Source organism: Ursus arctos, unplaced genomic scaffold (genome assembly GCF_023065955.2).
Source record: "Ursus arctos isolate Adak ecotype North America unplaced genomic scaffold, UrsArc2.0 scaffold_12, whole genome shotgun sequence".
NCBI lineage: Eukaryota > Metazoa > Chordata > Mammalia > Carnivora > Ursidae > Ursus > Ursus arctos.
In genome coordinates this window covers 6,063,861-6,084,260 of record NW_026622786.1, presented here as the reverse complement: position 1 = coordinate 6,084,260, position 20,400 = coordinate 6,063,861, and the positions used below count along the sequence as shown (strand labels likewise).

General features: G+C 48.1%; 1 protein-coding gene across 1 annotated transcript in view; it reads left to right on the top strand.

The window, feature by feature from the left end:
- Positions 1-20,400, top strand: part of LOC125281757 (myomegalin-like) — a 155,084-nt gene that overhangs the window by 111,697 nt on the left and 22,987 nt on the right. The window contains 12 exon segments of the mRNA XM_057310761.1: positions 562-686; positions 688-718; positions 2,651-2,836; positions 6,096-6,347; positions 7,300-7,431; positions 8,127-8,246; positions 9,870-10,059; positions 11,547-11,671; positions 14,671-14,895; positions 17,302-17,418; positions 17,991-18,217; positions 19,368-19,511. Of these exon segments, the coding sequence (XP_057166744.1) occupies positions 562-686; positions 688-718; positions 2,651-2,836; positions 6,096-6,347; positions 7,300-7,431; positions 8,127-8,246; positions 9,870-10,059; positions 11,547-11,671; positions 14,671-14,895; positions 17,302-17,418; positions 17,991-18,217; positions 19,368-19,511 (1,874 nt within the window).

Genomic DNA, 20,400 nt, shown 5'->3' with positions numbered 1-20,400 from the left:
CAGGCTGAATGTGGCTCTGGGACCAAGCACCAAGCACACACCCCAGTGGCTCAGGATCTTTGCTGTGCTCCTGACTCCACAGGGTGTCACTGGGTCTCCACTGGATGTGCATGCTGGTAGACCCAAGGGGAACTGCAATAGGAAGAAGGAGAAGATCCTGGAAGGCTTTTCTTCCCCATTGCTTCATGAGCATAGACTGCTGACTTCCTTCTTAAAATGGGACATCTTCTCCCTCCTGCAGTGGCCTTGCTCACTCCATTTCCTGAGCCAGTATCCCCTGAGTATCTGTCAGTGGCCACAGATGGTGTCAGTTCCACCTGGTATTCTTGGAAACGCCATTTCCATGGGTTTCCATGTCTGGGCCCCACTCTCACCTCTAAGGTGGTTTGCTTCCCTCAAGAAGCTATCTGCAAACAAGGAAATGAACCCTGCTCACAGTGCTTGTGCTTGGTGCTTTCCCAGAAAGCAAGGCTCTGCCCTGGTACCGCTGGTTAAATATAAGGCCAGATTCCAGTTCTTTGTCGACCACCAAACATTTTCTTTCATTCATGGGTTTTGTAGATTCCATCCATCATTTGAGTCATTCCGCTGTACTGTCTTCTAAGTCATCAGCAACCAGTGCACCTCAGGGGGTTAAGGCCGAACCCAGCAGCAAACCCATCAGCTTGCCAGCTCCCCAGAACCCCCCCCCCCCAGGAGGCCAGCCAGGCCCATCCAGGTATGCGACAGCCAACACGGCCAGAGCTTTGTCTCCTCTTCCTCAGCAGCCTGTTTGACTCTTCTTCAAGGACGAATGTTTCCACTGTCAGGGGCTTCTCTGCAGCAAATCCTAGACGAAATCAAGAGGCCATCATAGTTCACCAACTGTGTCTGCATTTTCTTTGTTTTAAATATTGTAGACAAATCAGAGATCCACATAGACTTGGATCTGCATCCCAATTTTGACCAGTAGTTGGCAAATCATTTTAAAGTAAACATTTTCATTCTTTCATTTCACTCTGGGGAGCAAAATGTTTCTCCCAGGATTGCAGTAGCCAAAGAACAAAAAGAAAGTCCCTTCTGCTGCTCGCCTCTAAGAATTACCCATTTTATCTGCACGGTGGGTCTCTGCAGCAGCTTGGGATGTCCATGTCCTCAGACTAGCTTCTGTTCACATCACACGATCACTCACGGATTTATGAACTGGCTGGCAGCCCTTGGTATGTACCTAGTGCATGTCCTGCACCCAGTTGGAGGGATACATTTCATTTACCTGCCCCAACCTAATTGCCAGGGGTTCTGCTGTTAATTAGGGCCCCACACCAGTGATGGCAGGGCAAAGGCAAACCTTGTCCTCGCCTCCTACCTCCTGCCATCACCAGCTGGCTGCCTTCAGTGTGGCTTGTGGTAAGGTGCCCGAAGAAACACGGTGCTTTCCTTCTGCTGCCCCTGTCTCTCCTGAGAACAAGTCAACCAAAATCTTAAGAAGGGGTTGTGTCTGGCTCTTTCTGAGCCGGGGCTCAATGTTTCTGGGCCAGAGTAGACAGCAGCTGGCCCAGGAAGTCATGGGGAAAAGCTATTTGCCTAGCCCTGTAGACATCTGTGTAAATGCTTTGGGGTCAAACAGGGCAGAAGGCCAGGGATTTTAAAATCAGAACGCCTCCCTGAAGGATGCCTGGCCTGTGTTACTTGGCAATGTGGGTGTCCTTGCCATGCTGCTCTGATAACGTGTCAGCATTCTGGGGCGAGGGATGTGATTAGAATGTATTCATTCTCTTCCTTGGAAGGCATTCTCCGCAGGTCAGCCTTGGTTTCTGCTCCCTCCGTGGGCTTCCTGCCATATAACTGTTTTTAGGAAAGAGGAGATGGATTCAAACATCAGAACATTGCAGGGTCCCTAGAGACCTGTCTGTAGATGGGCTGTATCATGCTCATCTGTGAAGATTTATTTTAAATGCAAATTTCTAAGCCCCCCTCCCAAAGTTTATGACTTAGTAGATCAGGGCCTGAAGAATCTGCACGTATTAAGAATTTTTCCTGAGGGATTTGAATGCCCAGCAGGCATGCAAGCTATTGTGTCTGAGTCACTGCAGCAAGACCTTTATTTTTCATTTGGTGAATGAACCCATTGATTTGAGATTCTGAGGTTTGTTTCCATGATGCTCTTGAATTACATGCATGAGGAATGCACATTTCCCCACAGTGGTAGCCCGCTCCTGCCCTCCTCAGGGTGAGCCTTCATGCTCTCAGAGGAGTTCTAGTTGTCGGGAGTCTTGTCACAGGAGCAAGGACCGACTCATGCCCGGGGCACTTGAGAACACTGAGGCACAGCCGTCCTGACCCATCTGTACCTGGGATGGCTGGGAGTGGCTCCCATAGCTGCCTGGGTTACAGTTCTGCCACCTTGCCTTCTAGAGCCAGTGGTTTCCAAGATGAGCATAGAATATGTATGCCGGATATCCCTGGCAAGGGAGAAGGAGGAGCGGTCAACTAAGCCAGCCTCTTGGATAGCAATGCTTGCCTTTTGCCTTGTCCGCCAGCACCACGCGTAATGATAGCCACCCCGCAGGGAGACATCTGCACAAGAAATAGTTTCATCTTCTCCATCTTTTCCCCGTTCCTTTCTCTCACTTTCTTTCTAATGACTTGTCTCCTTTCTTCCCAACTCTAGGCCTTCATTGTCCCTCCATACCCACGCTGGTTAGACTTCCCCAGGCAACACTGCCCTCAGCTCCCCCCAGCTTCCTGCCTTTCAGCTCCACTGGCCCTCCCCTCCTTGGCTGCGGTGAGACACCCGTGGTCTCCTTGGCAGAGGCTCAGCAGGAGCTGCAGATGCTGCAGAAACAGTTGGGAGAAAGTGAGCACTTCCTGCTGCATCTGTGTGCTTGGGCATGGCAGCCCCACCCTGCGTGGCTCTGCATGGCTTTGGCTTGGTGGCAGAGTTCTTAAAAACAACATAGGGTGTACACGTTGCCAGCAGATGGTTGACAGATGGCCCAGTGCTTTTTTTGGGAAATATATTTACTGTTGTCTTGCTGGTGTGTGTGTCTCATCGCTTCACCAGGCCCTAGAGCTGCTCCTCTCCTGCTGCTGACAGTGTGGGGTACCAACGAGTATGCTGAAGGCCTGACACGCCGGTGATGTGTTTGTAGGCAGGGCATGGGCCACAGCTTTTGTGTTGCCTATGTGAGACGAAGAGGCCATGAGAAAGACGGCCACTTTCCGGGGAATCCTTTCCAGGCCTGTTATATTCTCCTCCTGTGAAAAATGTTCTTAATAAAGGTCAGATCCTGACATCATCAGGTGGAGAGCCAAAAGGGTAGTAGTAGTAGTAGAGGATTCAGAAGAGGTGACTAAGCCCCTCTTCCTATGGCACAAGGTTCATTTCCACCCCTGGACAGGTGACACGTGGGCGGCTAGAACCAGAAGCACAGACTGTGATACCTGATTGTAAATTCTGTCCTCTGACTCCCAGAGATCATTGATCTTATCAGTTACAGACTATGTGCAGTCAGTCAGCTTTTTGGAAAGGCTTTGATATATGTATGGGCTGGATGCCTCATAAAGATTTTGTGTGTGATCAATTATAGCTTAGAAAAAAAATAAGGAAAACCCTCACATGAGGAATTTGCTCTCTAGTAATGCTAAAACGAAAACAAAAACAAAAACAAAAACAGCACCTAGAAATCAGTTCGATGTTACCTTAAAACCACATTCTGTGCCTTAAAAAAAAAATAACTCAGGTGAGCCAGAGATTGATGGTAAGGGTCACCAGGTGCTGTGTTGAGTAACCTAAGACCACAACTGAGAGTCATACACCTGAAACCCCAGTTGTCATTTACCCCACCTTATTTCTTTTGTCAACGCTGAAAATGAATACACTGTCTAGTCTACTCTGTTCCACTTTGATTCCCAGAACCAATTAGGTAAAACCCTTTTTAGGAGAGTTTGCACATGTTCCTTTTTTGCAGGCAGGGAAGTCTAGAAGACTGCCTCCTGCTTATTGCAGCTTCAAGCAGGGGTAGCAGTCTAGGCTTACCCAGCAACACGAACCTGGTCTTCCCTGAGCCTCACACCACTTGCGTGATAGGTAGAGTCAGAGTAGGGGACTAAGGCTTAGGGGAGTAGAGCTACTTGTTGAAGGTTACTAGTAAGTGGGAGAGACGGGCTTGAATCCAGGTCCTCTGCTCCCAGTCCTGTTTTTCCATGATACCTTTTCTGTCTAGGATGGTTTTGTTACCATCCTGCTCAGAGCTAAGCTCGACAGATTCTGGAAGCCCCTTGTAACAACCTTTTCTGTTTCTCTTTAGAGATCAGTAGAAGGTTCTGATGTCTCTGATCTAGAACTTGTTATTTTAGCAGTTCTGGAACCAACAGTTGATGGATAACAAACTTGTCCCATATCAAAAGGGCAAGAATGTTCTCTAGCTTACTTTTCTTTTCCTGTACCTTTCCATACTTGTCAGTTTGTCTTTGTCCCAAAGGAAAAATAGGACACATCTGTACATGATAAAGGGTCTGTTGATATGTGTTGAAGTCATACCTAGTCAGAGCCATTGACCAGAGTTTGGATGGTCCCAGCTTTGGTGAGCAAGATTATAGCCCTGTCTTGTCTGTCTGACCTGAAGCACAGCTCTCTCTGAGGGTCTACAGCTTACCAGTGTTCCTTGTTTGCTTTGAACAAAGCTTCCATGTGGACAGTGGTGCATGGCGGCTTCTCGGGTCACCGTGGGGCAAAAATCTCCATGTGCTAGAATCTGTCCAGTGTCTTTGCATGGTTTAGGGCATGTGCTCTATGTTGTGTGACCAGGGCAAACTGGAACATGAGAATACTGATTGCTGTTACTGATAGACTTGGAACCTTCTACGACCTTGGTTAAAAAGTAAGCTGTCAACAACCCCTGATTTCCCCCTTTGCGTTGTGTTGGGCTGGGGAGGAAGGGGGTGTGGAAGAGGTAGGAAATCACATCTTTACTGAATCCCAACTAAAATTTAGATGCTGAGGGGCGTGTGGATAGCTCAGTTGGCTAAGCATCTGGCTCTTGTTCTCAGCTCAGGTCTTGATTTCAGGGTCATGGGTCCAAGCCCCACGTTGGGTTCCACACTGGGCATGGAGTTTACTTAAAAAAAAAAAAAATTCAGATGCTGACATTTCTCATCGCTCTCTTTAATTCCCAGTGATCCTAATGAACATCTAGTATTTTGCAAATTGTGGAGGGAGAGACCCAGGACAGTACTGCTCAAACTTTGCTGCCTATTAGAATCACCTGGGAGAACTTTAAACCATCCAGTGCCTAAGCTGTACCCCCAGTTAAGTCAAAATCTCTGGGAGGTCTGGGCTTCAGTGTATATTTGTTTACATTTTCCAAGGTGACTCTAATATGTAGCCAAATTTGAGAGCCAGTTACAACTGGAGATAAAAATTGACAAGTGCCAGTTGCATTATCCCCTCAGAGGAGTTTGGCTTGGTTGGAAGGAATGATGACCTCTTCCTCTTTGCTTCGGGTGAGCTATCTGTTTACTCTGCTGTCCATGCTGATAATCCCTAAAAGAAAGCAGTCTTCTGAATGTAAATATCCTAAACTGCAGCCCTGCCCATCTCTCTCTGTCTCTCCCAGAGACTTCTTTTTACATAGAAGCAGAGATGATTTGGCTTAGGGGAAGGCCGATGATTTCCCAAGATCTATGAAAGCATAAGCCTATGTTAAATGAAAGGTCCTACATCCCTCCATGGATGCTAGTACTGAGCACATCTGTAAATAGGAATGTGCTATATCCCCTGTCTTTGGGACTGAGTTCTCCTGGAATTTTCCTGGGCTCTATCAGGAGGAATTATAATAGAAGCCAGGAGTGGGGCCGCTGGACTTTTCCTTTTCCTGGTGACTTTCAGATACTTTATCCATCCTCTGCCTCTTGGTGTCTCATGCCAGCAAACACATGGGGTGAAAGTTATGGCCTCTAGGGTATGGTCTTCATCTAACTGGTATTCTGCAACATACTGGGATCTCTGACATTGCACATGTCCCCTTTAGTGTCCATTCTTAACAATCCCACACTTCCTTGCTGGTCCTTCCCTTCCAATCCTCTCTTCCTCACTCCGGTTTCTTTCTGCCCAGGTGTCAGCACCGTCCATCCTCCTTCCCCAGCTGCATTGCCAAGCAACCATTTAGAAGCCACCTCTTCCCACTATCTGAACCCCGCCCAGCCCCACTCTCCTCTGAGGGGCAGCACAGAACTGGGCAGAATCCTGGAGCCTGGCTACCTGGGCAGCAGCGGCCAGTGGGATGTGATGAGGCCTCAGAAAGGGAGTGTATCAGGCAACCTGTCCTCAGGATCCTCTGTGTGTCAGCTTGACTCCAAACCCACAGGTAAAACATGAAGCTGAATGGGTCAGCCTATGAAACGAAATCTCATTGAGAGTCTACCCCTCTCCTACCTGGGCAGGGGCATTTTTCATCTCTCTAGTCCCCGGCTCACGGAGTGGGGATAAAATGAAAGGGCTGGACCTTTCTAAGTGGCCCCCTTCGGCCACCCTGCACAGGGCCTCAGTGCTATTCAGGGGACTGGGAAAGTCTGGGACACATCCTGTGCTCTCACACTCATGTCATTAGCCACACGGGAGAAGTTCATGTCCATGGACTTTTATCTCCTCTCTGAGGCTGGAGGAAGGGCTTGATGCCTCATTAAAGAATGTTCAGTCAAGAGTCAGTAAGAGGAACGGTATCAGGGCAGAGTGAGGTCTTCCCTAATGCACTCAGGAGAGAAAGTCACACTTAGGTCACCACACCTTTCCAGATACTTCAGTTATTTCTCTAAACCATGTGGAACTCCCTCGCACCAGTTACACTGGTCACTGCACACTTATATTTAAAACTCCCTCACACTTTCGGGTGCCTGGGTGGCTCAGTCGGTTAAGCATCTGCCTTCAGCTCAGGTCATGATCCCAGAGTCCTGGGATCGAGTCCCACATTGGGCTCCCTGCTCAGCGGGGAGCCTGCTTCTCCCTCTCTCTCTGCCTCTCTGCTCTGCTCATGCTCTCTCTCTCAAATAAATAAGTAATCTTTAAAACTCCCTCATGCTTACTGTGTGTAGGAGGAGGCTTTGCACCAGGCTGTCCTGGGGCAGAAAGCCAGTTTGGTCTTAGAGCAGAGTCGCCATGTTCCTGAGTGCCCATGTGAGAGAATGCAGTTAGTGGAAGGATGGGGATGTTTAGGGATCCTGCTGAGGAGCTGCTGGCTGAGCCCCACCCCCACCTGGGCCCCACTAGCGACCAGGTTCCCCACCTCCCACCTCTTCCATGTCCTGGCGGGATGGTTGCAGGGGCTGACCTGCTGGAAGAACATCTTGGTGAAATCCGGAACCTGCGTCAGCGGCTGGAGGAGTCCATCTGCATTAATGACCGCCTGCGGGAGCAGCTCGAACACCGGCTCAGCTGCACGGCCCGTGGGAATGGTAGGAGAGGCCAGAGCTGCCCACTTCTGTCACGACTGGGGAACTTCCGAAGGGAGGGCCCTTAAGCTGAGCTTCACGCTTTTCAAAGCACCGTGCTAGGATTTTCTCTACCTGCCCCTTCCAAACAGTCTGCCAAGGCAGGTGGGGCCCGTCCTCTTATCCTCACTTTGTAGATAGACTGGAGCTAAGAGAGAACTTTCCTGATGGCAGAACTAACAAGGTGTGTCCATAGTGTCTGACTTCTCATCCCATCCTTAATCTTCTCATATAAGTGCCTACTGACCTCCCTGTGCCTTGCCATGTGATTGGCAGGTGGTAGAGCCAGGTCAGCGGGCGCCCTCCCCCAGCCACTCACTGAGGTGGCCTTTCTCCCGCTACTCTCCTCTCTGCTGTCCCTTGGAGGCCATTCCTTCTACACACCCTCATCCTGCCCACAGCACAGAAGCTGCTATTGCAGGGCCAGAGCCTCTGGAACAGCTGCAAGCTAGGGCACGTAGTGGGGCCCGCACAGAACCCACTGGTAGGAGGCACACAGAAACCAGGCATTTGGCCCACCAGGCTTGGGGTCCAGGCCTCGAGTACCCAAGCACTGCTGCTGGGTTGGGACAGTATTTCTGGAGGCACAGAATGGGTAGCTTCTTGAAAGTGTCTCTTACCCAAATGTGTAACTTGTCTGCTTGCACTTTCTGGGACAGGATCCAGCTCTAATTTCTACGGTCCTGGCCTGGAACCCACATCCCAGCTCTACAACGAGAACAGAGTCCTTAAGGAAGAAAACCGGAGCCTTCAGGCTCAGCTGAGTCATGTTTCTAGAGGTGGGTGGTAAAAGCCACACACTGTGCTCATTCCCGGTCCCTTTCCCCCTGGGCACACCAATCATGACTTGAAGCCAAGAGAAGAAGGTGGAGACAACAGCTAACCAGATCCGCCAACCCAAAGTCCCATGGCTGTCCTCAGTCTAGAAGGGGCTGCTTCCTGAGAGGTCCTAACCATGGGCCCTCACACTCCGAGTCTCTAGGGACAGAAATAGCTCTGGGAAATCCACAACCTCTGTGCAACCCATAGATACTCAGATATTCAGTCATTAGTTATGAAACTGGATACTAGTTGGGTGTCTGTTCTACCTGTCCAGACTTCACTGCAGCCTCATGTGTCTCTCCCGGTACTGAGCTGCCATCCCCATCTCCTCACTACCTCCCCTTACTCACCCACTCGGGCTCCTCTCTGCTCAGTAATCCTCAGGACTTTGTGTCTGGAGGCACCAGCCAAATGTCCTCCAGAGCTTTCCCAGCACTATTCGATGGGCATCCAAGGGGGAGAGGGCATCATTTCCTCTGTGACCTGGGGGGCAGCTGACCTTAGTGTCAATTGACTTGATCAAATCAATATATGATCAATAACAAATTACATTTATCTGCAAATATTTATTGAATAGCCATAAAAGACTAATAGTTTCCTAAAGGATTAAACCCAGAATGAAAGAATGCTTGTGAAACGGGAAGAGACATCAAGTGGTATTTCTAAATTTGCCTCTTCAGAGCAGGAAGATGTGAGGGGAAAGGTCACTGATGGGGAAGTAACGAGTCGTCACAGATAAGAAAGAAGGCACAACTGCTAAACCACCATTGCATGCCGGGACAGGCTAGCACAGACCTCACAGGGGAGAAGACACTAAGATGTGAGCAAGCACAGTCGACCAGGCCCAGGGACTTCCCGCCGGACCACTGACAGCACCTACAGCCTGATTCTCAGCGTGCCTGTCCTTAGTCTCTGAGAAATCATGTAGATCATTGAGATGCCACAAGCCCAGAAAAGAGCAGATGTCCCCATTTTCAAATTGACGAACATAATACATTCTAAAAACCGTAGACAAGAAATCTTGATGTTGCTCTTTGGCAAAATTCAAGAACGGATTATCACACAGAGGGTGTGTGAACTTAAAAACAGTGAGCATTAGAAACCACAGTGTTTTTGGCGCTTGGGTGGCTCAGTTGGTTAAGCATCTGTCTTTGGCTCAGGTCATGATCCTGAGGTCCTGGGATTGAGCCCCGTGTCAGGCTCCCTGCTCAGTGGGGAGGGGAGTCTGCTTCTCTCTGTCCCTCTGCCTCCTCCTTGCTGCTCCTGCTCTGTGTCTGTCTCTCTCAAATAAATAAATAAAATCTTAGAAAGAAAGAAACTGCAGCATTTTCTCCAAAAGCAGGGTAGACCTTATAGACCTTATGAAATCAGAAGATCAAGAGCATTGCCCAGATGGAGGCTCCCCATTCCCCAGGGAGTGTGGATGTAGTGACCTGACACCCTCTGCCTCCCTAAGCAGCTGCAGCATTAGCTGCCCTCCTGTTGCCTTAGTTCTCTGTGTCAGGATGGGTGAGCCTGGGCTTCTCTTCCTGATGACTGTTGGCCCCACGGTAGAAATCCTCCTGTGTTCTGCTCACCAGAGCGCTCCCAGGAGACAGAATGCCTGAGGGAGGCTCTGCTGTCCTCTCGATCACGGCTTCAAGAGCTGGAGATGGAGCTGGACCACCAAAAGGGGGAAAGGCAGCAGCTTCTGGAAGACTTGAAGGAGAAGCAGCAGGAGATCTTGCATTTCCAGGAGGAACGCCTGTCCCTCCAGGAGAAAGATTCCAGGTAAGAGGGAGCCCAGTAAGAAGGAAGGTGGCCCTGTTTGCAGATTTAGAAGAAGGGATATTGGCAAGACAGGTATTGGCGCCTTTGGGGACTCTCAGTTTCCCCTCTGCTAGTCCTGATTTATGGATGACTTTGAGCAGAGGGAAGGACTTCTCTGGGAATGCCTTTTTCATGCCAGAGTTGGGAGAGTAACACCCTGTTTTAGAAGGCTTCAGCATATCAGGGGCACCTGGGTGGCTCCGTCAGTTTTGTGTCTAGCTCAGGTCATGATCTCAGGGTCCTGAGAACGAGCTTGGTGCTCAGCTTGGAGTCTGGTTGGGATTCTTTCCCTCTTCCTCTCCTTCCTCCTCTGCCCCTCCCACTGCTTGCAAGCATGTACTGTCTCTCTCAAATAAATGAATAAATAAATAAATCTTTTAAATCATAATAAATGTTAGTAATGTGAAAAAAAAAAAGATTCTCTCTCCTTCTCCCTCTGCCCCTCCCCCCAACACTTTCTCTCTTAAAAATAAATAAAAAATATAGATAGAGGTTTGAAAATTTTTCTACTGTTTTGTGATTTTTGTGGCCCAAAGTAATGGCAACATGCCCATATATCAAAATCTCTTATGTGTGAACACTTAAAATACTTAGAAATAGAAAAATCTAAACTGTTAAAAAAATTTCCAAATAAAGAGTTTCAGGGCTTTTGAATTCATTTGTTAAAAGAATAAAGAATTCCCATTAGAAGAAAATTTGCTAGCCAAATTTCAACAAAATTTTGGCATATTTGGTAGATAAGATAGAAAAAATTGGAATCATAATTCAGTTAATAGTCAATGATGAACTACTATTTAGAGCTTTGAATTTTTGTATTACACCTCTTTCTGCTATATTAGCCATAAAACCCAGATTCTAAGGAAATTGAGCTTAAAAACCAGACCATCAGATCATATTATCAGAAAGGGTTAAGCAATGATTACAATAAAATGAAGCTTTTTGCTTCCAAAAACTGTGTATTATCTTGTGCTATTAATAGGCTTTTGTATTTAATGATAACAAATAACAATAAATAAAAAATTTTAACAAAGATTAAAAAAAAAGGTTTTCAGCATATCAGATCCTGGAGAAAAAAATCCTTCCAGTTAGTTTAAGGATATTAGTCTCACCGTGGTGTAGGAAGCATCCACACCCTCTGTCATGAGCATCCCCAGCATAAACCCTAGAACTGTCTGTCACTGTGAGAAGAGCACCAAGGGGCAGTAAGAATACAGGGCTAGTGGGTCTGCTCTCAGCTAATGTAGCTAATGGCATGACTTCAAGCAAAGTTACTTCACCTCTCAGAGCCTCTGTTTCCATATCTGTAAAGTAAAAGTAATGGTCTTCATGACCCCTGCGTTGGCATCTAGGGCTAATACATTGTGATGCAAAGGCTGGCTGACAGCTGATTGTCCTGGAGTGGCCCAGGGGCCCTGGCCTCTCAGCAGGCCCTTGTCTCTCCCCTGCAGGCTGCAGCATAAGCTGGCCCTCCTGCAGCAATGATGTGAAGAGAAACAGCAGCTCTTCCAGTCTCTCCAGTCAGAGCTACAGATCTACGAGGCGCTTTATGGCAATTCCAAGAAGGGGCTGAAAGGTATGTGTTCTCCCTATTCCCCTCCCCCATGAGCTCCCTGCCCTTGCTTAGGATATTGGTGAGGTCTTTACCTTGGGAGTTGCAGAGCTCTGGAAAGCTACAGAGTTCTGCCTCAGAAACTCCCAGCCAGGTCTAGGGCTCCCAATAAGAAGAGAGGGGGTTCTCTCATGTGCAAAGCCCAAGGTTGGTGACATGAGCAAGATCCAGCCAAGACATCCTTAAAAGTAGGCCACAAGAGTCCAACTCTACCTACCTAGATGGCCAGAGAAAAGTTGATCGAAGTCCAAATTATACAGTGATTTTTATTTTTAATTCAGAGAACTGTTCTGACGGCACCATCATGTGAGAAGGTCTGGAATATTGTGAATAATCATATTGGCCACCCATGCAGCCAGTACAGCAGGCAACCAGCTCCCACCCTGACCCATTTTCTCCCCCAGGGAGAAAATTAAAAGATGCAAAACAATTTACAGAAATGCCTCTAATAGGATCTAAATTTCAAGACTGGATTTAAATTTTAAACCGTTATATTGAGGACTTTTGCCACCTGCTAAAATACTGCTCTAATGTTGGAAAATCTGCTTCTATTTCCCCCTTGTTGTTCAAATGGGGGGGGGATTCTAAACATCAAGTTAATAACTCCAGCCAGGCTGGAACTGAGGATTGAAGTCAATATGATGAAATTTAGAAAAGATAAAACAAAAAAACAACCCTGAGCTTGGTTAAAAATATCAGTGGTAGAGGTAAGGGGATGGGGAGGCCTGAGCCATTCGTGGGCTTGAGGATGCGGAGTTAGTTAAAAACCCGCTGGGACAAAGAACTTGTAGGCAAAGGTTGCTACAAAAGGCAATTCAACTTGAGACCGCAGTAGGGTAAGAGTGGTGTCCATATGGAGAGACCATGTTGGAAATATTGTTAGATTGTGGGGCACCATCTTGTAAAAGAGACATTGGCAAACCAGGGACCATAGTGAAGGAGGTCCCTCCACGCCAAGGGACCAGAAATCTTCAACTGTCAAAGAAACTAACAATTTTAGGCCTGGAAAAGATCACAAGGAAATGAGAACTGGCTTTAAATATTTGAACAATTATCAGGTGAAAAAGAGCTGATGTGTTTGGTGTCCCTTTAGAAGGCTGAACAAGGGTCAGAGGATGAAGGGCAGTGGAATTTGGACTTAATAATTAAGCCTTCCTTACCACTAGAGCCTTCGAGTGATGGATTGCTAGTTTGTGAAGGAATAAGCTTCCCATCCAAGCCTCCTTGAAATAGAAAAGGATGACTTGTCAAGGATCCCATAGAAGCAGCTCTTGCTTTGGATGGGATGTTAGCTCTCTAAGCCTTTCAATTGTAATTTTTTTTTGATCATATGTTTAAAAATTCCTTAAGCAATATGGAATTTTCAGTATTCAGCCAAATTTGAATTTTCATAAAACCTGATTGGATTTCCTAATTTGCTGATGAGAAGGTGAACCAGAACTTGAAGAAGTATCAGGTGTACCATATGGGTTTCCTCATTTGCTGATGAGAAGGTGAACTAGAACTTGAAGAAGTATTAGGCTTACCGCAGACTGAGAGAATAGCTTACTTGGGCTCCTGGGAGCGTCTGGTTCAACCTGCCTGTGAGAGAGCTTTGTAACAGGGAGTGTGAGAAGTCAGGTCAGTTGACGAGACAGCCGCCAGCATATAGAGGACCTACGAAGTACGTTGAAAGTTTGCAAGCCATGGAAAATGAGTACGTTTTTCCAAGCAAAATAGGTACTTGATGGGAGCAGAACTGTCAGATGGTAGGACTACTGGGACACGCTGGAGTCAGGAGACATTCGAATCAGGGAAACCACAGAATGGGTGCAGTTATAGGGCATTTACGTGAGGAGACTCTGATCCAAGGTGCTGTTGGGAAGATAAAGAGGAATGGATAGATGGACAACATTTTTTAAAAATAAGCAAAACTTTGTGAGAATTTGGATATAGGGAAAGAAACAGGAAGGAGCTTCATGGAGCTTTGGGGTTAGTGTCTAGAAACCACTTTATCCTGACTACATCTTCTTTCATGCCTTTCTCCTTTCTTATAAGTGTTTTAGGAGTCATTTCAAAACTACTACCACTAAAGCCCCATGGTGTCTTATCCTTAATTCTATAATCGCATGAGAACCATGAATTCTGTGATATCTCTTTCATATACTCATTTGGTCACTAAAGCTGTCTGAACTGACCAGAAGGGTATTCACAGCCGTCACTTACCCCGCTCAGTGATAACGTTCACCCAGCTCATCACAGAAATAGGACTGTATTTGACTAAAGGCCTGTGGCCCAGGTGCATCCCGGTGCGTGCGCTACATGATAGATGGTATACGGATCCTGCTGCCTTCCTAAATGCCAGAAAAATTCTACTTTTTGAAATACATTTGGCTTCAAGATTTCAGAAAAGATATATGGTCTTGTAGAGTATTTCTTAGCTCTCTTCATTCCCAGTATGAAGAAATGGACTGTGTGTGGCAAATGGAGGTAAAAAAACATGGTGAAGTGGAACAATTCAGTGAGTTGTGACCCTGGCCTCTAGTGGAGACTCCCGTTCCTACACGCTGCCAAAGGCCTGGTGCCTTCGTCTCCTCTCCGTGGGGACTCCTGAACATGGGGGCATCAACTCTCCTTCTCCCTCATCCCCTGCCCTTCTCTAGTCCAGTGCTGACCCCCTATCTCGGAAAACCTTGCTCGCAGGCCTGTAGGACTAGGGTTACCGTGGAAGTAGAATACTAATAGGCCTTGACCCCATCTTCTCATCAAAGGCTCTCTAGATGCAGGTGAGCCTCAGGGAAATTCCAGTGTGTGGTATCTCACTCAGTGTGCGCCAGGCCCCACACAGGGAAAGTGGCAGCTCTATCCCAGGTGGGTTGCCTGGGACCCTGAGAGGCCAGTGGAATGTCCCAGCGGAGTGTTCTGACCAATGCTTGGAAAAGCTTGGATCCGAGCCACCAGGCCCCACCTCTCTCTTCTTTCAGCTTCCACCTGGGATGCCTGTCACCAGGTCCCTTTGAGCAGTGACTTGAGCCACCTGGTGGCAGAGATTCGAGCTTTGCGAGGGCAGCTGGAGCGAAGCATCCAGGTGAACAACTGTCTGCGACTGCAGCTGGAGCAGCAGTTGGAGGGCGGGGGGAGCAAAGCCAGCCTCAGCCCCTTTTCCGCCAACCAGGAGGACCCCGGAAACAAGCAACCGGTCTTCCAAGGTAGGAAGGACAACGGGACCAGGAAGCCCGTAGCCAGTGGGGTGGTGGCCAGGATGTCTGTGGTGGAAGGGACTGTCTTCCCTCTTCCACGCTCCTTAGGGTCAGGGTGAAATCGGAGGCCTTTCAATCTACAGCCTCGGGTGAGAGGGCAAATTTTGGGTCACAGCTGGCTTGGGCTCCAGATTCGGAGTCTGGGCATATAGGTTGCTTGCCTTGGGCAAGGTGTTTGAAGTCTCAGGTACTTAAGCCTTACTTTCCTCATCTTCAGGGTGAGGATAATAATCATATAGATGTTGTATGGTCATTTGGAGCATTAAGTGAAATAATTTACAAGTGTCTGACACGATAAGGATGGCTCAACAGTTAATAGCTGTGTATGTTAATATCTATTCCTTGTATTTGTGGAGTGCTTTACAATTTACCATGAATTTTCAAACAATTTTTCAAACTGTTTTATCCGAGGTAAGGGAGGTTTTATTCTCGGTATTTCAATGTGGGAAAACTTCGGCCTTGAGACATTAACCAGGACACTAAAGTTTGCAGCAGCTAAGACACCGACCCAGGATTCAAACCAGATGTTTTGGTTTCCAGCCCCTGTCCCTCCTCCTCACTATGCTCTTGCTCTGTCTCGGTCTCGCTGGCCTTCCAGATTCCCATTCCCTGATTTGAGGGGAACTCAGCTGAGTGGAAACTGTTCCTGTCCTGGAGGCAGTGCTGGCTGTGGAAAGCAGGGGGGGAGGGAGGACAGCCTCGTTTATTCCCCTTGGCTGTCATCCCCTTCCCTGCCCTCTTTGTCAGTCCTTCCAGATACTGCCTTGCCTGCTCTCTCCCTCTCTTCTCAAAGTCCTTCATCCAGCCCCCTTCGCCTAGCTTCAGTCTGAATGTTAATACTGCCCCCCCATCTTGACACACTCATTTCAACTTCCTCTTCTTTCTTTTCTTTTTTTAATTCACCATCTCCTCTCACCTCCAGAGCCCTATTTTCAATTGTGTTTCAATAGGAGGCATTTCTGCTCAGGATTATCTAAAGCGGAGTTTCAAACGCGTTCATGCCTGCTTTTCCTGGGCATGTTAATCTTAGTTTGTCCCCCTGGTCCTGCTAGATTGTCATTGATTAGACAATGACCTCACTTGTCAAATGATGTGAGGCTCCCAAGATCCAGTGTTGTGGCCATTAGATAAGAAAGTGTCCCGTGGACTGTGGCCCATAGAAACTGCTTGACCACAATAGGTGGATGCCAGGCTCCACCCGGGCTGCCGTGATGCTTGTAGTGTTCACTTAGGACTCCCTGCTCTGCCATCCTACCCGGCTTTCCCTTTTCACTGCGTCCCCACGACCCCAGACAGGACTCAGCCCCGGTGACTCCGCCACTGCTCCTGTTCCTCGCCCACCAGAGAGGCCTGAGCTGGAGAGCTGGTTCTAAGCCACCTTTGCCTGAGCGGGATTGTTCCTGTCTTCTCTGGTATTTTCCAATACCAGGTCTTGGTATTGCTACCTGGTCTGCAGGGGGACGTCTCTAACCCTCCACGCCCTCTGTCTCTACTCTTCTCCTCCTACTACATTTTTTCCAGCACTAACTCATCAGAATGGTGATTGGAATGCTAGTTTAATTGTCCACAAGTCCATTCATCCTTTGATTCAGTATTTTTGACACATATACCCACATATGTGATGTGGAAATATTGGGGTTCAGAGCTGACGGCCAAGAAAGAATGTCTTGAGACATTTTCGGTGCGAAAAGGGCTTTTTATTATAGCACAGGGACAGGACCTATGGGCAGAAAGAACTACACTGGGGTGGTGAGGAGCCATTGATTACATGCTTTGGAGTTGGGGGAGGTACAGGCAAAGGGAAGTTTCCAAAAGGACTTTAATATGCTAAAGAAGATTCATGGGATACTGGAAGCCTGGCTGTTGTCAAGCTAGGACTGTTTTTCCCTCTAGTAGGTCATAAGACAGTTGGGAGTTCCTGAAGTAATGTCTTACTCTGCCTGCCTCAAGTATTTGTCAATGGGTTGTAGGTTATAAGGAAATTTAACTTTATCTACATTTCCTTTTGCCTTTGTTCTCCACCTCATGGTATGCATATTTATATTTAGTTACAAGGCATTGTATTAGAAATTGCCCACATAATTATATTCAAAATGCAGGTTAGAAAAATGCACCTAATAATTTTTCAAACCAAAAGTTGCTTCTCATGGAACACGCTTCCGTTAAAGGAACATGTGTTTGTTCCAAACTAAGGGATGTGTTTGCTGTTGCTTACAATCACAGTCTGGGAGTGATGATTGTGTAAGAGACAAACCACGCTGCCTTAGATCTCTGCTGGTGAAGACTAAGCTGTGCATGGGCTTGGTGAGCAGTGTTCCAGGGTTGCTGAAAATTGTTCTTGTCTTTATGCCCTAGACTCCATTGCTTCCCCTCCAGTCCGAGATGTTGGCCTGAATTCTCCAGCGCTCGTGTTCCCCAGCCTTTCTCCTGCTGCTCCTGGCTCAGAGACCGCCACTTTCAATAGGACAAATGGTTAATATGGCAACTGAACGATTCAGGGACTGATGATGAAAAATTACCAATGCAAGTAACCTTTGGTTACTAATGGACACATTATCTGATTGTAGACATTTTTCTCCCTGGGTCCCAAGGTCTTTAGCCCTACTCATTGCACCTTCTGTGGCCACCTTTCTTGCCATTATTCTTCCTCCTGTGGTTTTCCTATTGCTCTGTTGTGCTTCATTGCCCAGTGATCTCTCCCTCCTTGGAAGTGCTCTCTGTGTCCAGCTTAATTAATTTCTTTCTGTGTCTTCTTAACCGGAAATTAAAATTTTTTTATTAAAATAATATTTGTCCTGGATATTTCATTTGTCAGTAAGGATAAAATTTGCCTCCTGGCAATTTTGTCATTATGAGATGATGTAAGAAAGATTATAAAAACATAGAACCCAGCAATCTATGGACTTCACACCTTGCTTGTACTTTCCCAGGGTGCCTTTCCTGTTCCTGGCCTCTTTCACTATTTGATGTCTATTTTAGAATGAAGTGGACTGAGGGTATGCTTATCACTGTGGATTCTACGTTGTTCTGGTTTTGTTTTTCAGAGCTGGATTTGGTGGCTTCTCCAGTAATGAAGAACCCTCCCAAGCTAGAGGGCGAAGCTACTGATGGCTCCTTTGCCAATAAGTATGGCCGCCATGTCATTGGCCACATTGATGACTATAGTGCCCTAAGACAGCAGATACGGGAGGGCAAACTGCTGATCAAAAAGATAGCAGCTCTTGTGAAATCAGCCTGCACCTTCCCTGGCCTGGAAACTCAGGGCACAGAGGTAATCATGCTGTAGGTCTTAGGGGCTCCTTTTCCTTGTGCCCTTTCTCCTTCTGATTGTAGCTTCTTCTCCCACTGGCCATCTCCCACAGCTGAGGCTACATCTTCTGCTTATGCCCAGCCAGGCCCTTCTTCTCCATCTCCTGTTTTCTCTGTCCACTCTGCTCTAACTGTTATTTGCTCTCAGAAACACAGAAAAGCCTGAGGAGCATTGTCATCCTCATATGTAGAGCATTTGCTGAGTATTGGCTTATGTGTCGTGCTCTTCTGAGTACCCTTTGGTCACTTATTATCTGGTCCCATCACCCCGGCACATGGTCATCAATGGGCAGAGTAAAGTCACTTAATCATGTGGCTGGAAATTCAAGATTTGCATCCAGATGAACCCCATGTTTTGGAAGGGCTGAGAAGCCTGGCAGCCATGGGATTTCTCTGTGCAGACTGAGCAGGGAAGACGAGTGGGCAGCATGCCTTCTCAGAGTATTTCCCCACTCAGAGAACAGCTACCAGCTGCTGTGCTGAGCCACTGGAGATGCATGGACATGCAGGGACAGCCCTGCCCCAAAAGCCCCCACTCCAGAGAGAACCCCACACATCCAAGGAAATAAGGGCAACAGGGGTCTGGGCTTAGTACCAGAAGCCATCCTCTGAGTTGTGAGTGCACAGACACAGAAGGGGTCATTGTGCCAGGCCAGGAAAGTCCCAGAGTCCTTAGAGGAACCACTAGGGGGACATGCAGGCTCTGAGTGATGGAGGAGAGCGTTCCAGGTAAAGGGAATGGCTTCTCAGTCCTTGGAGCTACAAATGGTTCAGCCCAGTTGAAGCAGAAAGTAGGATTTAGAGATTTGCATGGGGGTGCCAGTGCAAAAATCAGGGACCTTAGACTTGAGAGCATGGAGTAGGACTAGAAGCTTACGGAGAGTATGAGAGAAGTCAGAATCTAGTGATTCTTGCAAGTTGGAGGTCACTGCTGAGGTGGAGATCTTGGGCTTCCAGGTTAAAAAAGGGTTTCACAGGGTCAAGCAGGCCCATGCCTGTGCCTCACTCACCAAGGAAACCTGAGCCCTGTGCTGTGGGAGCGGGGGGTGGGGGTGGGAGAGAGTGATCTCTCAGCCTCGGTGGTGTCCAGGGCTATCTCCCCCTTCTCCCAGGTGCCGGGCAGCGAAGGCATCCATGAACTTGGGAGCAGTGCCCAGGCCCTGCTGCACATGCTGGAGGAGTCAGCCTCCCTCCTCACCATGTTCTGGCGAGCAGCCCTGCCAAGCTCCCTGAGCCCTGCCCTGTCTGGCAACACGGTGAGTGGCAGCCTCCTTCACCGCTTCTGCCCCAAATGCCATTCTGCCTCCTCCATCCCACAAGTCCTAAAGGTCAGGAGCCAGAGAGTTGAGTTGGGACAGAGGGGCCTCAGGGGACTGTTCCCAGAGGAAGACCTGTCATCCATGCTGGCGGCTGGCAGTACAGCTCTGATGACATCCCTCCTCCCACCCCCAGCAATGAGGGAAGGACAGAATATGGAGAGGGAAGACACATGAGAACCCTGGCCACCAGGAATGTTCAGGTTCTTTCACTTTCTGAACTTAGCTGAGCTGAAAAATTTAGGGACCTGTGAAAGTGTTAACATGTCCTTTCCCCCTATGTCACCCCCACAGAATGTCACCATGAGATGACCAGCCTCCTTTAGCCACCCACTGCATCCCAACACACAGCTTCCCTCCACATCTTGGGGCCAGGCCTGGGAGAGTCAGCCTCCCTACCCATCAGGTGCTCTCGGATATGAGGCCTGGACTCTGGTTGATGGGAGCCTGGACAGGAAGTTTTCTCAATCTGCCCTCCTCCCCCTCCACACCCCCACCCCCAGAATTCTAGGCCAGATTAAAGTCACTGACACCGTATGGGCCCAAACTATGCCAGTTCCAAGGGAGAGGTGGTTTTGCCATCTTGAAGTTGGTCCCAAGATTTACAACATGGCAGACTGTCTCCCCAGGCATAACATTCCCAGCTAGAAGTCTGATCTGTGATGCCAGGGTGCTAGAACTGATGGGGCACTACATGTGAGCTCTTGTTCCACCGCTGGGAGTCCTGGTGCTGCCCTGGAGTCAGGTTCTCTTCCGCAACAGGAGTGGAGGCCTGTGTCCCTCTGCATGGGGGCTCCCAGGTTCTCCGTGTTCCGACCGAATGGCCTCA